Source organism: Adiantum capillus-veneris, chromosome 29 (assembly GCF_014529385.1).
Source record: "Adiantum capillus-veneris isolate H3 chromosome 29, ASM1452938v2, whole genome shotgun sequence".
Lineage (NCBI taxonomy): Eukaryota > Viridiplantae > Streptophyta > Polypodiopsida > Polypodiales > Pteridaceae > Adiantum > Adiantum capillus-veneris.
In genome coordinates, this window is record NC_140959.1 from 62,111,496 (window position 1) to 62,125,035 (window position 13,540).

The window sequence follows — 13,540 nt, forward strand, 5'->3', positions numbered from 1 at the left end:
TAGAACGGGTATGTGACTTGCCTCTTGATGCCTGGGCTGTACTTCACTGAAATGAAACGGACAATGTCGAAAGAGCATGATCCACTGCTACGCCCATTGGTCTGGCTTCCACTATGAAATCCTGAATACAAGGAATAAAGCTCGGCGGTGCCATAACATAGTCCACTGTACTGGCCCCGTGTCTGTGTGGAAAGCATGTGAAACCCGCTGCTCTAGGAAATGGCTGTAAGCCATTAAGTATGGCTAACCCATGTGTGGTCGTCATCTCCGTGAGGTATCTTTCATACTCCATCTGCTCTCTGTCATGTGAGCATTTGTCAAGCCCCAAGTCACCCACATCCAGCTCTCTAAGCATCTCATTTGAAGTGTCGTAGAAGACTGTCAGAGAGTTGCTCGTTCGGGCTTTGAAGTCCCCTAGGAGGAGGATATCACCATCCCCAGAAAACTCCCATATATTATCATGTAGTATAGAGAAAGGGGACTGTCCTCTGGGTGGAGCATATACTAACGTACACGCGGGAGGGGGGGGGGGGGGGGGGGGGGGGGGGAAGTAACATATGGCAATGTATAGAAATCAGCCCGTGTCAGTTCTCAGTCTCATCCACATGTATCTAGCATGATCATCTCTCTGTACATTATGTAGTAGTGGCTGTAACTCCTCCCTAAATAGCACTGCTCCTCCTCCTGAACCTCTACTCCCATGCTTAGATCTTGCGACTGTTCTGTGGGCTGTCTCCCATTTGTATCCCACCACGTGGCAGAAGTTGTCCAGGGGCTTGATGAGTCTCTGAGAAGAAAACAATGTCCCTGTCTCTGAAACTGTCCTCGAAGGAATCAACGTCCAACCTCATAGATCCATTGCAATTCCAAGTAGCCATCTTTATTGTGGTCCCATAGGTCTCACACCGTCATGTAGAGTGCCGCTCTACAATCACCACCCGACCATCTCTCTAAAAGGCCGTCTTTCCCTTCTCCCTTGCCACCGTAATCTCTGGCATTACCTCTCCCATATGTGCAAGCTGTGAGAGAGTGAGATCATCACTGAGGAAAATACCTGTCTTCTTGAGAGTAGGCCTCTTTTTCAAGAATTTCTTCTTCTTTTCCAAGGAAGGGAAGCGTAGTATGAGAGCTCTCTCTTTTGAAGATTCTTCTGGGACATCACTCCTGTTGCCCACTCTCCATGCCTTTGTGTGTGTGTGTGTGTGTGTGTGTGTGTGTGAGAGAGAGAGAGAGAGAGAGAGAGAGAGAGAGAGAGAGATGAAATGAAATGTTATATTAACGTCTTCAAAAGGCCAGACTGACCTATGAGACCAAACTAATACAAAAGTGGTGAATGTGTTACAATGTCTGGGTACCTTAGTACTAAGTGTGAAAATGTGAAAAACTAAATACAAAGTATTAAATAAACTTCTTAGGAGCATTCTGGGTGTCTGGCTAGAATGCTTCTAATCCTTTGTTGTAGTCTCCTCCGGTGAAGTGTGCTTCTGCATCTCGGTCGTGGTCGTCTCGATTTCCTAAGCTCAATCGCCTTGTCAATGAGGGTGCCTTTGGTATGAATGTGGGTACTCCTTTGTGCTGGCTGCTGGCCTCTTGCTTCTCCTTCCACTCCTGCTTCTCTTGATCCGAAGAAATCTGTGATCTGCCTCTGAGGCTGTAGTGCTCTTTGTCTTCTCATTAGATTATCCCTGTGCCGATGTAGTTCCAGTAGGTACAAGCGTAAGCATCTTTGATCTTGGTATTGCATGACTCTATCTAGAGGTCCAAAGCCTTCTTTTAATAGGCAATGGAAACGCCCACGTATCTCATAGTATACGGTGCAATGGTATATGTAGTGTAATTCTGTCTCTGGCTCCATTCTGCATAACTTGCAAATTCTGCTCTCAGGTGGGATTCCCCTAAATCTGCCAAATTCAATCTCCAGCTGGTGTGAGGATGTACGAATCTGACCAATACCACATCTCAAACCATGAGATAGGTGGGTATCCATGTAGCTCGGGCGAATCACAAATCCATCTTCAGATAGCTGTAGGAAGTTTTCTTTGTAGTCGGCCATCTTCGTGCCCAATTCTTGTGTAGGGTCTACCCATGTCCTCTTAGTATCCAACTGTATAAGATCCCGACGGATGATTTTATTAATCTCCGTTCGTGTAATTGCCAGTGATGGAGCCTCAAGAGAGTATTGGAAAGGGGGTAATCTTTCTATACTGAAACCGTGTCTCTGAAACCACGAGGACAGTTGCGCATACCAGCATGATGTATCCCCTTTCATTGCTAATTGTCGAGAGGATTCGAGGGTCAGTCTAGTATATCGGCAATTATTTGTATCCCACAAACCATGTATAAAGGACACTGATCTGGTAAGAGCTTCAATTTCTATCGGAGGGGCAGCTAGTTCCGCTCGGGTAATCGCGTGTGGTACGGAGGCCTTGGCTCTAATCATTCGGGAAATCATAGATACCAAAGGTCTCTCTATTGACTTCCAATTATCCTGATCCACAGATGGTCCGCAAATCTGGACCCCATAAAGCATAGCTGAAGCCGCCACAGTATCAAAGAGCCAAAGTTTTGTTTGTGGTTCCTGAAACTGCACTTGTGAACACATCCTCTCCAACCCTCCCAAGGCCGCAGAGGCTCTAGACAATCTAGCATCCGCTGCTTTCTTAAGAATAAACTTCGGTCCTGCAAATACCACACCAAGGTATGTGTATGCATCTGTGTACTCTATTGTATTGTGGCCATATGCAAATGTAGGTGCCGATCTGCTAACCCACTGCGGTGTGGTGTAAACACCATAACTTTTGTTTTACCCAAGTTTACCGACAGTCCACTGTCCTCCGCAAATTTATGTAATGCATCTAGCTGTCTTTGCATTCCATCTGGTGATTCTGCTATCAATACAATATTGTCTGCATACAACAACAAAGGGATCCATGACCCTGCAAGTTGAGCACCTGTGTCACCCTCTCTATCAATGTAATCTGATACCTCATGTATGTACATACCAAATAAAGTAGGGGACAGTGGGCATCCTTGCTTTATTCCAACGGTGGAATGAACAATGTCGGAATCCCCTTCTGGAGTACGTACATAACCAGTTACTGACCCGTATAAGGCCATGATCCCCCAAATAATCTCTTTGGGGACCCCTAACTCTTGCATCGTGCGCATCAATCTGGCCCTTGGTACTGTATTAAAAGCTTTCCGAAAATCCACAAAGCAACAATACATCCTTCTCCCGCTTGCTTTTCCTTCCTCAATAATGGCTCTGAGCGTAAGAATATGATCTAAAGTGGAATAACCCCTCCTGAATCCAGCTTGTCCTGTTGCCCTTATGCCCTCATTCTCTGCCCATCTACTCAATTTTTGTTCAAGAATGGATGCGTACAGTCGGGTCAATGTGTGACCTACCATCATGGTACGGTAGTTCCCGGGTATCATAGGATCCCCTGACTTGAAAATAGGTACAATAGTAGATAATTTCCAAGATTCAGGTAATCCTTCACACATGACCGGATTAAACAGACGAGCAAGGACTTCTGAAAGTAGATATCTGGCATGGATCAGATGTTGTGCTACTAAACCATCATGATCATATGCTCTTCTTGTCTTCATCTTATCAATGGATTTTTTCACCATTTCCGTAGTAAAGAAAGTACTAGTAGCAGGGCATGGCTCTAGCGGATCTGGTAATGGAGGCTGTCCAGATACCATATATAATGATGTTACATATTGACCCCAAATCTCAGGACAAGTAATTGTCGGAGGCGGTGAGTGCTCGTGAAATAAACGCCAAGCCTCAGTGAGTCCTGACTCAAGAAGAGCTGATATAAATCCTTCTCCAGTTTGGCTAAAAATGCCCTTTTCTTGCGATGTACAATACGCCGAAGAGCAATCCGAGACTGCTTATATGTGATGATCCCAAGTGTAAGCTCTTTCTGGACCTGGGTTCTTGTCTCTCTGCATTCCTCGTCATACCAACTGCTTTGAGGCATGTTCCCAGATCCTCTCTTCTGATCAGGTTGAGTATGTGGGTATGCCTCTCTTCTGATCAGGTTGAGAGAGAGAGAGAGAGAGAGAGAGAGAGAGAGAGAGAGAGAGAGAGATGTGTGATGAAATGCTATATTAACGTCTCTAGAAGGCCAAAATGACCTATGAGACCACAAAGTTACAACATGGTGGAATCTAGAACAATGTCTGGGTACAAAAAGATAAAAAGTGGGGTGTTGAAAAAGATATCCAAAATATCCAAAATCCCTACCTACTAGATGGTAAGTTTGGGGGAGGCTCATACAATATCTGATACAAAGCGTGATACAAGGCTGAGACAAAAGTGATACAAGGGCAAATACAAGAGCGAGCATGATATACAATCCTTATCAGGATCACAAGAAGTTCATCATCGGTCGTTGGAGGATCTCATCAATCTCCTCCATGGTCAGTAGTCTAACCGGGCGTCGTGCATATCGGGCAAGGGTGACCCAAATCCGTTGATGTAGTCTCCGCCGATGCTGTGTATCCCTCCTCAACCGTGGGCACGTGGATCTTCCAAGCTCAGTCACTTGGTTGATCAGTGTGCCTCTGGCGTGAGTAGAGTATGAGCTGTGTTGTGGTCGCTGCACCTCCGGCTGCACAATATCCGCTCTAGAGAAGAAGTCTGTGATCCGTCTCTGAGACTAGCTAGCCTCTCCTCTCAACAAGCTCTCTCTGTGTCTTCATAGCTCCAACAAGAACAATCCCAGACATCTCTAGTCCTCATACCCCATGACTCTGAACAAGCAACGGAAATGACCTCGTATCTCATAGTAAACTGGGCAATGGCATACATAGTGCAACTCTGTCTCAGCCTCCGTTTGACATAGGAGACACGTCCTGGCCTCTGCTGACAATTTGATGTATTTGCCAGTCTCCACCCGAAGCTGGTGTGAAGATGTGCGTATCTGGCCAATAGCACACCGTATCCCGTGAGATAAGTGGGTGTCCATGTATATGGGCCTCACCACAAAACCATCCTCAGTGCGCTAGAGAAGATACTCCCTATAGAAAGCCATCTTCGTGCCCAACTCCTGTGTCGGCTGAATCTAAGTCCTCCTGGTATCCAGCTGAGTCATGTCCTAGCGAATGAGCCTGGTGATCTCGGACTATGTAAGAGTCAGAGAGGGGGCATCCAATGAGTACTGGAAGGGGGGTAGTCTGTCCATGTTGAATCCATGTAGCTCAAACCATGCTGTCATCTCTCCATACCAGCATGTCGTGTCTCCCTGCAAAGCTAATTGTCGAGAGGACTCAAGTCCTAAGCGGGCATATCTATCTCTAGGAAGGTCCCACAAATGGTGTATAAAGGAGATTGATCTCGTAAGCGCCTCAACCGCTAGGGGGGGGGGGGGAGGGGGGCAGCTAGCTCTGCTCGAATATGTCATGTGGTACTGAAGCCTTGGCTCTAATAAGCCGTGCAATCATAGAGACCAGAGGCTTCTCCATACCTCCCCATCCATCAGTGCGACCTTTCCTCCCGTGGTGGTCCACGGAAAGCCCCCATATCTGAACTCCGTATAGCAATGCAGAAGCCACTAGAGTGTCAAAAAACCAGAGCTTAGTCCGAGGCTCCTGAAACTGGATCTGTGAACACATCCTCTCCAATCCACCCAATGCTACATAGGCTCTGGTCAATCTAGTCTCTGCTGCTCTCCTCAATGAAAATATAGGCGAGAGAGAGAGTCGACACGAAGCTGCAAAGTTCTTCTTCTAGATGCACTGGCCTCTCGTTGGCGAGTCCAAAGTTGCACAGGGTTAGGTTTTTTAGTCCCTAATCCCATGGAAGTCTTGCCACATCACAAATTTGTGACAATGTGGGGCGCTCGACTCTGGGGCCAATGCATTTGTGTAGAGAACTATGCTCCATAATATCTCGTCTTTAGTGCTCTTTTTCGTTCAACCGTTTCAGTTTTCAATTTCAGTTGTGTGTTTCCTGTTGATTCATCACCTCCGTAGTGTCTTGTTGGTTATGGTGGTATCAGAGCTCTTCTTCTACAGAGGATCCACTTTGACATTTTGCAGCACGCTATGGATTCTGACAGAGATTTTGAGAGGGAGTACGAGTTTGAAGAACGGGAATCTGAAAACTAGTAGCAGAGGAATTGATCATGAAGAAGTTAAGGATGAGGAGAGGATGATCATCCCCACGTACTTGTAGGGTGTTCCCATTGTAGAACCTGACCCAAAGATAGGTCTTGCTCTTGCTGACCCATAGAGAGAGCTGGAGGTGCAGATTGACTGAGCCAATGACAGAAGTGTACAAGACGTGGCAAGAATATAGTGAACCCTAATTCCAAGACATTGAGAATCAAAGCATATCCAAAGTCGATGTCATCTATCAACAAGAAAGGGTCCAACTCTTCCATCACTCAAGAGGATTTTATAGAGAGAGATCCAGCACCAGGTGTACCAACAGTTGGCCTTGGGGGATCTTCAAGTTTGGAAGCAATGTGAGTGGAATCTTTTCTGGGTTTCTTGGACAGAGAGCTGTAACACGGCAACTAAGGATGCTTGGTTTGATGCATTTGGTTCTCTGGGTGCTAAGAGGGGTGCTTTTGGGAAACACCACAGGGATGCAGTTCACTTCAATCACGAGGACTTGGACGACACAGAGGAGAAAGAAGACGAGATTCACAAACCTTGGAAGAAGAGAGCCATGTCGTGCAGACACATAGGGCTCTATGATGATTTGGAGGATGGTGATGACAAGAATGAGGATGAGGAAGATGATGGGTTTCCTCCGAACTTTTGGACGACATTTGGGCAGAAACTGAGCCATATGTTGCAGCTGACGATGCATGATGATGTGGAGCCTAAAAGGGCCAAGAAAGATTAAATGGAGGAGAGTGTCAAATTTGATACTTTCTTTAGATTCAGTGATACGAATAAAGCGTTCGTCTTTATTCAGCAGTTTGATTCAACCTTCCAAAGTGAGAGGCAGTTTCGCATTTGAAGGGGAATGCACAAACTTGGTGGTCAACACTTTTGTTGCACAGACAGGCACCTTGCAATTGGGTGGGGTTGAAGGGACTCTTCTCATCATTGTGGTTGACACCAAAGTTTAAAGCCAAAGTTTTGATAGCTTGGAACCATGTCATGGTGACAGAGAGCGACACAATTCTAGTTCACACCAAAGTATGAAGCCAAAGTCTAGACATCTTGGAACCTTCTCAGGATGACAAATAGTGACACACTTCCAATTTACAACCACAGATTTTGGGACACTCATCTACCTGTAGGTTCTTTCGAAAAGGTCTTACTGAAGGGACAGCTGGAGCGATATTGCTGTGACAAGTTACTAAGTTATTGCCTAGAGCAAAAATCCTACACCATCCTGCACCTTATGACCATGCTTTGGATGGCTATTCTTTGCTTACAGGAATTTTCAGACGGGTGCTCAGGCATCCAAGTCAGCAGAGGGAAGAAGTAGGGTAAAATAGTTAGTGCAGCAGAAGAAGTCCTTTGTTCCTCAAATGTCTACCGAGCAGAGGGCAGAGTTTTTCAAGAAGGGATAGTGTTATAGTTGAAGTGAGGTTGGGTCATCTTGCCAAAGTGTCCAAAGAAAGAGAACAAGCCTGAGACTTCGAAAGCAGCCAAAGAGAGAGCGACTAAGAAGGGAAAGACCAAAGCAAGACTTGTAGCAGATTTTGTGGGGACGCTCAAGGATCACGAGGACGAGAGTACCAAGCTCTGCAGAGCATGGGGGCAAGGTATTGGATTAAGAGGCCTTGATCTTCTTGGACAACAGAGCCAAGGAATTATTTCTCTTTTGGGAGAGAAAAGCTGTTCTTGAACAATATACGGCGGCCATGGCAGCTAATCAAGTCAGATGCATGAAGGTTCATAACTCAAAGAGAGAGTAATCTGATTTTAAAGCTATCATTGAACAATATACAGCGGCCATGGCAGCTAATCAAGTCAGATGCATGAAGCTTCATAACTCAAAGAGAGAGAAATCTGATTTTAGAGCTATCATTGAACAATATGCAGCGGCCATGGCAGCTAATCAAGTCAGATGCATGAAGGTTCATAACTCAAAAGAGAGAAATCTGATTTTAAAGCTATCATTACACTCCTACAGTCAAGCAATCTCTGGAAGCGGTGATCCTCAAAAGAACCTCCTCCCTAGAGAAGTATTCAACTATCTACACTCATTATCATATCATCTATTCGGAGAAGACGTCCCCTCAAAAAGTTTTTCTACCTTGTGAGTGTGGGGAGACCACGATGTAGTGCACCTAAGATCCTCTCCGGACCCAGCTTGAGAGATTGGTGTGGGGGCGGGAGTTTTGGGGGGAGGGGGGGGGGGGGTAGTACTTAACTGTCAGGCCCCTGCTCATGTGGTGTCTAAAATTGGTCAACCAATGATTGAATGTACGTGCACATGTTGGTAAAACTGGAACTTCAAAGCTCACGAGTGTTTGTTTGTGCTTTCCGTTTCTTTGTTACATGGAATGGTTTTGTTTGCTTGGTAATGGATTCTCATTGGCCTTCTTTTATTTCAGAGAGGTACAGGGTTGTCCACTCCATTAACGACCTCTTCGCTAGGTCAGTTTTCATCAACTCAAGAGCAAGCAAATTATCTTCAGCATTTTAGAGCTGACAGTATTGTGAAAGATGCTGAGTATGTTCGAAGCTGTTTGGATCAAGACAAAGAACCATGGACTGTTCTTGGGCAGGTTTATCTTGGCTGCTTTATCTATTGCAAGTATATGTTCATAAATCCATCAATTCAAATTGTCCTCAACATGTGCTTCTCTTTCTGCAGAGCTATGGTGGATTTTGTGCAGTGACATACCTCAGCTTTGCTTCTGAGGGGTTGAGACAGGTATTACTAACGGGTGGTCTTCCGCCCGTGAAATCAGGATGCACAGCAGAGCTTGTTTATCGGTCATGCTTCAAACAAGTAACCCAGCAAAACAAGAAGTTCTACAAGCAGTTTCCAGAGGCGGTGAAAGTGGTCCAGGAGATAGTGCTTTTTCTTCACAACACAGAAGATGGAGGGGTCTCTCTCTCTCTCTCTCTCTCTCTCTCTCTCTCTCTCTCAAACCTAGAGAATCTTCTATTAAATAAACGTCTTGAGGTCACAATCCCCAAGCTAAAATATACAGAAAATATGCTGATTGCCATGTAGGTGTGATCCCAAAATTCACAAAACCTTCAATGAAATACCAAGACTATTTTGTGGTTCTCAATCTCTCAGATCTCTTTAACATATGTGTTTTTATCAACTCGTAATGGGTGGAACATTCTCCTCATAGTGTATTGGAATCTCATCTACATGAAAGAACAATGTGAACAATAGCCTCAAGAGCCTTATTAGGCTTGGCAAAAACAGATGGCATAGCTGCTGAACATGTAGAAGTGGACCCTGAACAATAGCGTCCTTGCGCTTGTAAACGTGTGTAAGTTGAAGAGCCTCTGCTACCTTCATTGTCTCTTCTCCTTTTCTTTGTTTCTGTCCTTCTCTCTCTCTCTCTCTCTCTCTCTCTCTAGCAGGCCACCCTAGCGTCAACCTGCAGCAACCCGTCACATGCACCAGTGCACTGCCCATCACCTGGACCAGCACAATCTGCTGCCCGTGCCAGTCATACTCACCTGCACCATTCTTGCTGCTGCCCATTGCTCCCGTCACCTGCACATTTCACCCCCATCACACCCAACCATAGTCTTTACACACAGCAGCAGCACAAAACACCTTCATTGCACAATATTCATACAGTCTGTCATCACACACACACCTGCATTGAATCATTACTACATAGTTCTGCACATTGCACTTTATTAACAGAAACAGAAAAAAAAAAAAAAAACCAGCAGGAACGTACAGATTGTCAGCCAAAACCAAACAGTACGATCAGGTTACAGATCTTCAGACCTATCAGATTTTCAGCAGGCATAGAATTTCCAGAATTGCCTCTCTCTCAGCAGCCAGATTTTCAGCTAACAACAAATATATTCACATGGTGCAGGTATCGTGAATAAACCAAAATGGGGCTGAGCCTCTGGATATTTGGCAGAGCATACTGAGTGTCCTGCAGTGGGCTGTGGGAGTGCATATACCCGTATTCGGGTTGTGGTTATTACTTCTCCGCCTGGACTCAGCCGAGCCCAGAGCGTCGAGCTATACCCGCATTGCCAATGGAGGCCATGAGCGCTTCGCCAATGGAGGCCATGATCGTTTCGCCAGTATGTAAGCCCCATATGAAGGCAACCTTTGTGCTTACAAACAAGCAGATAACACAAATGGAAAGGGAGATGAAAGAATGGAAAGCAGAGACGGAGGGATGGTGGAAAGAGAAGGCCAACCTTCTTCAAATGTTCCTCAACGAAGGCATGCAATGGAAGAAGAAGAAAGAGGACTTGCGCGCAGAGCTACAAGCACTTAAGGTGGATTCACAAGCACTTAGAGAAGAGGTCACAGCCCTTAAGCGAGAGCTTGCGGACAGAGTAAGCAGTGGACTGGAAGAAGGGGAATTCCAGTCCTCGGTGATAGAGGAGATCGAGGTCATCAAGGAGCAGGTACGGATGATCACAGAGGAGGAGAAACAGAAGGTGGTAAAGATGTCTTCGTGGATGGATGTGATCACGAAGACGCAGAAGAAGGCGGATGAGGCCGAGAAATGGATAGAAGTCGCTAAGAAAGGGAAATGGAAACAAACCACATCCGTCCCCACTCCTACAATCATCAACATGACTCTAGAAGAATAGCGAAGGAAAACTAGAGCCTTGCATATAAGAGTAACTGGTCTAAAAAGACCGAGATGATGTGGAAGGAGAAGTCAAAGAACTTCTCCGCATGATGGGTAGTGAGGCTACTCATACAAAGGTATGGAGGGTAGGGAAGAAGACACAAGGCAATGGGGAGACTTCAAAAGGGAGAGCTTTAATCATCCGTTTCCGATCCATGGAGGCAAAGAAGGACTTCTTGAAAAAGCGCCCTACACTAAAGAAAACGGGCATATTCCTTGGAGATGACCTCACTCTCACATAGCTTGCGCATATGAGAGAGGTAATGCCAGAGATTCAAGCGGCAAGGGAGAAGGGAAAGATGGCCTTCTAGAGAGATGGTTGGGTGGTGATTGTAGAGCGGCGCTCCACATGACAGTGCGAGACCTATGGGACCACACTCAAAGTTGCCATCTAGAATTGTAATGGGTCTATGCGCCTTGATGTGGGTGCTTTTGAGGATAGTTTTAGGGAAGAGACATCGTCTTCTACTCTGAGACACATCAAGCCCCGGGGCAATCTATGCCTCACATTAGTGGATATAGATGGGAGACAGCCTGTAGACAGGAGACACGATCAGAGCATAGAGGACGGGGCTCAGGAGGAGTGGCAGTGTTATTCAGGGAGGAGTTGCAACCATTGATACATATAGCCCGCAAGGATGAGCAAGCTAGGTACATGTGGGTGAGATTGAGAGCAGAGACAGGCAGATATCTTTACATTGCTATCTGCTACTTTCCCCCGAGTATGTCAGTTTATGCACCACGCAGAGGACAACCCCCCTTCTCTATTTTGGATGATGACATCTGGGAGTTCTCTAGAGATGGTGACATCATCATTCTAGGGGATTTCAATGCTAGGACTGCCCATCATCAGACAGTATTTTATGATACTTTAGAGGAGATGCTGAGAGAGTTGGATGTTGCAGAGACGAGCCTATCCAGACTATCACAGGATGGAGAACACACTGAGTATGGACGACACTTGATAGACATGGGGACTGCACATGGATTGGCCATCTTGAATGGCCCAGAGATTTCCCGCTGCGGGGGGTTTTACATGCTTTCCACACAGACATGGAGCCAGCGCAGTGGATTATGTCATGGCACAGCCGAGCCTCATCTCTAGTATCCAGGATCTCATGGTTGGACCAGACCTGCTGGTGTGGGAGTGGACCATGCTCTTGTGTCGTTGACCATCTCTTTTCAGTTTAGTGTAGCATACAGGCTACAGGAGTAGCCCCTACTCGCTACACCTTCACACGGGAGACGGACTCTGTATACATAGATGGGATCTACAGACGCCTGTACATAGAGGAGCCACGGCGATGTCACAAAGTGATGACGTGGCGGACAACAGAAACCCTAAAATTCCTGCAAACCCTAATTTCTGCCAAAAACCCTAATTTCCGGAAATCGCCGGGGCTGATTTTTTTTTTCTTTTTTGTGGAAAAATGACGAGCGACGCGAATTTTGCTTTTTTTTTAAAAAAAAGAGAGAAAAAGACTCTCTAAGAGAGAGAGAGAACTGATGCTTTTTATTTTAAAAGCTTTTGGGGCTCTGCTTTTGGGCATCCCTTGTAATCTTTAAATTAGTGGTGAGGGCCTCACTTCTCAGAGCATCTGGACGCAGAGTCTGAGAGTGAAACCCTAACCGCTCTCTTGTACTTTGATGATTGATTAATATAAAAAGAAATACCGAAAGGGGCGCCAGTCTTTGGGGCCAATATCTCTAGGCAGGGCCAGTGCAAATCTATTGTGATCTGTGAATTGTTTTGAAGTGGTTATTTGGTGCTGTCGCGATTGATTCTTGACTTGGAGTGTCCAAGTCTGTTACAGTGGTATCAGAGCACGACCGATTTCTCTTCTACGGGAAATCCGATCCCCGAATTTTTTTTCCGTGGCACCTATGGCTTTAGGCAATGATCAGTCGACTCCCTCTGCATCTGGAGATGCGGGCTGGGATCACAACGAAGATTCAGACAGAGAGTATGGCCCGCCTCGGCCTACTCAGGCGGAGCAAAGAGAGATGGAGCGTCGTCAATTGATTGGCGATGCAACAAAGATGATGCTCAATTTTGCCAAGGACCCAAAGATGGAAAAATATATGAACCGGACCTCTTTGGAAGAGGTACAGATGGAGTGGCAGAGAACCACAACACCACTCCCGAAACCCTCTCTCAAGAAATCTTCTGCCTCCAAGAAATATACGGAGAAGGAACTGGAGAACGTGGTTGATGCACGGATTGCTCAGCTTTTTGACGCGCAAAAGAAAGCCAAAAAGCACGGCAAAAAGCAGAAGAAAAGCACTGACTTTCCATGTTATTTGGGTCGTCAGTCGACTTTTGACAAGGCAAAGAAACAGAAGAAGTGTGTTCGATTTGAAGGAGTACCCAGTTCTTCTTCTTCTTCTTCTTCTGACAGTTCTTCTAGCTCTTCAGATTCGAGCGAAGAAGACAGAAAAGGTAAAAAGCGAAGCAAGAAACAAAGCTTCGGAAAGGGCAAGAAGAAGGCTACATCTCGCCCAGAGACTGACAGTTCTACTGAGGACTTGTCTACAGATAGCTCAGATTCCGATCATGGAAACTTTTATGCGAACAAGAAGAATTTTTACAAAGCCAACCAGTATGACTTTCTCGAAGATGAAAGCAAGAAAGTCCGAGAGTTTAAGGAAGGTGGCCACTCGATCAAGTTTGATACTTTTCAGGATACTCAGATGCTTCGAAGGCTTTGTCTTTTATAAAGCAGTTTGACATCGCTTTCGCGGGAGGACGCTCTTCA

General features: G+C 45.8%; 1 protein-coding gene across 5 annotated transcripts in view; it reads left to right on the plus strand.

Annotated features, from left to right (window-relative positions):
* Positions 1 to 13,540, plus strand: part of LOC147419295 (alpha/beta-Hydrolases superfamily protein) — a 149,097-nt gene that overhangs the window by 54,440 nt on the left and 81,117 nt on the right. For 4 of the 5 annotated variants that reach the window (XM_086505412.1, XM_086505409.1, XM_086505410.1 and 1 more), the window contains exons 4-5: positions 8,538 to 8,711; positions 8,801 to 9,037. In XM_086505412.1, the coding sequence (XP_086361538.1) occupies positions 8,538 to 8,711; positions 8,801 to 9,037 (411 nt within the window). Of the gene's footprint in view, positions 1 to 6,889; positions 8,166 to 8,537; positions 8,712 to 8,800; positions 9,038 to 13,540 lie in introns of those variants that run through there. The other variant, XM_086505411.1, reaches the window with a different exon arrangement.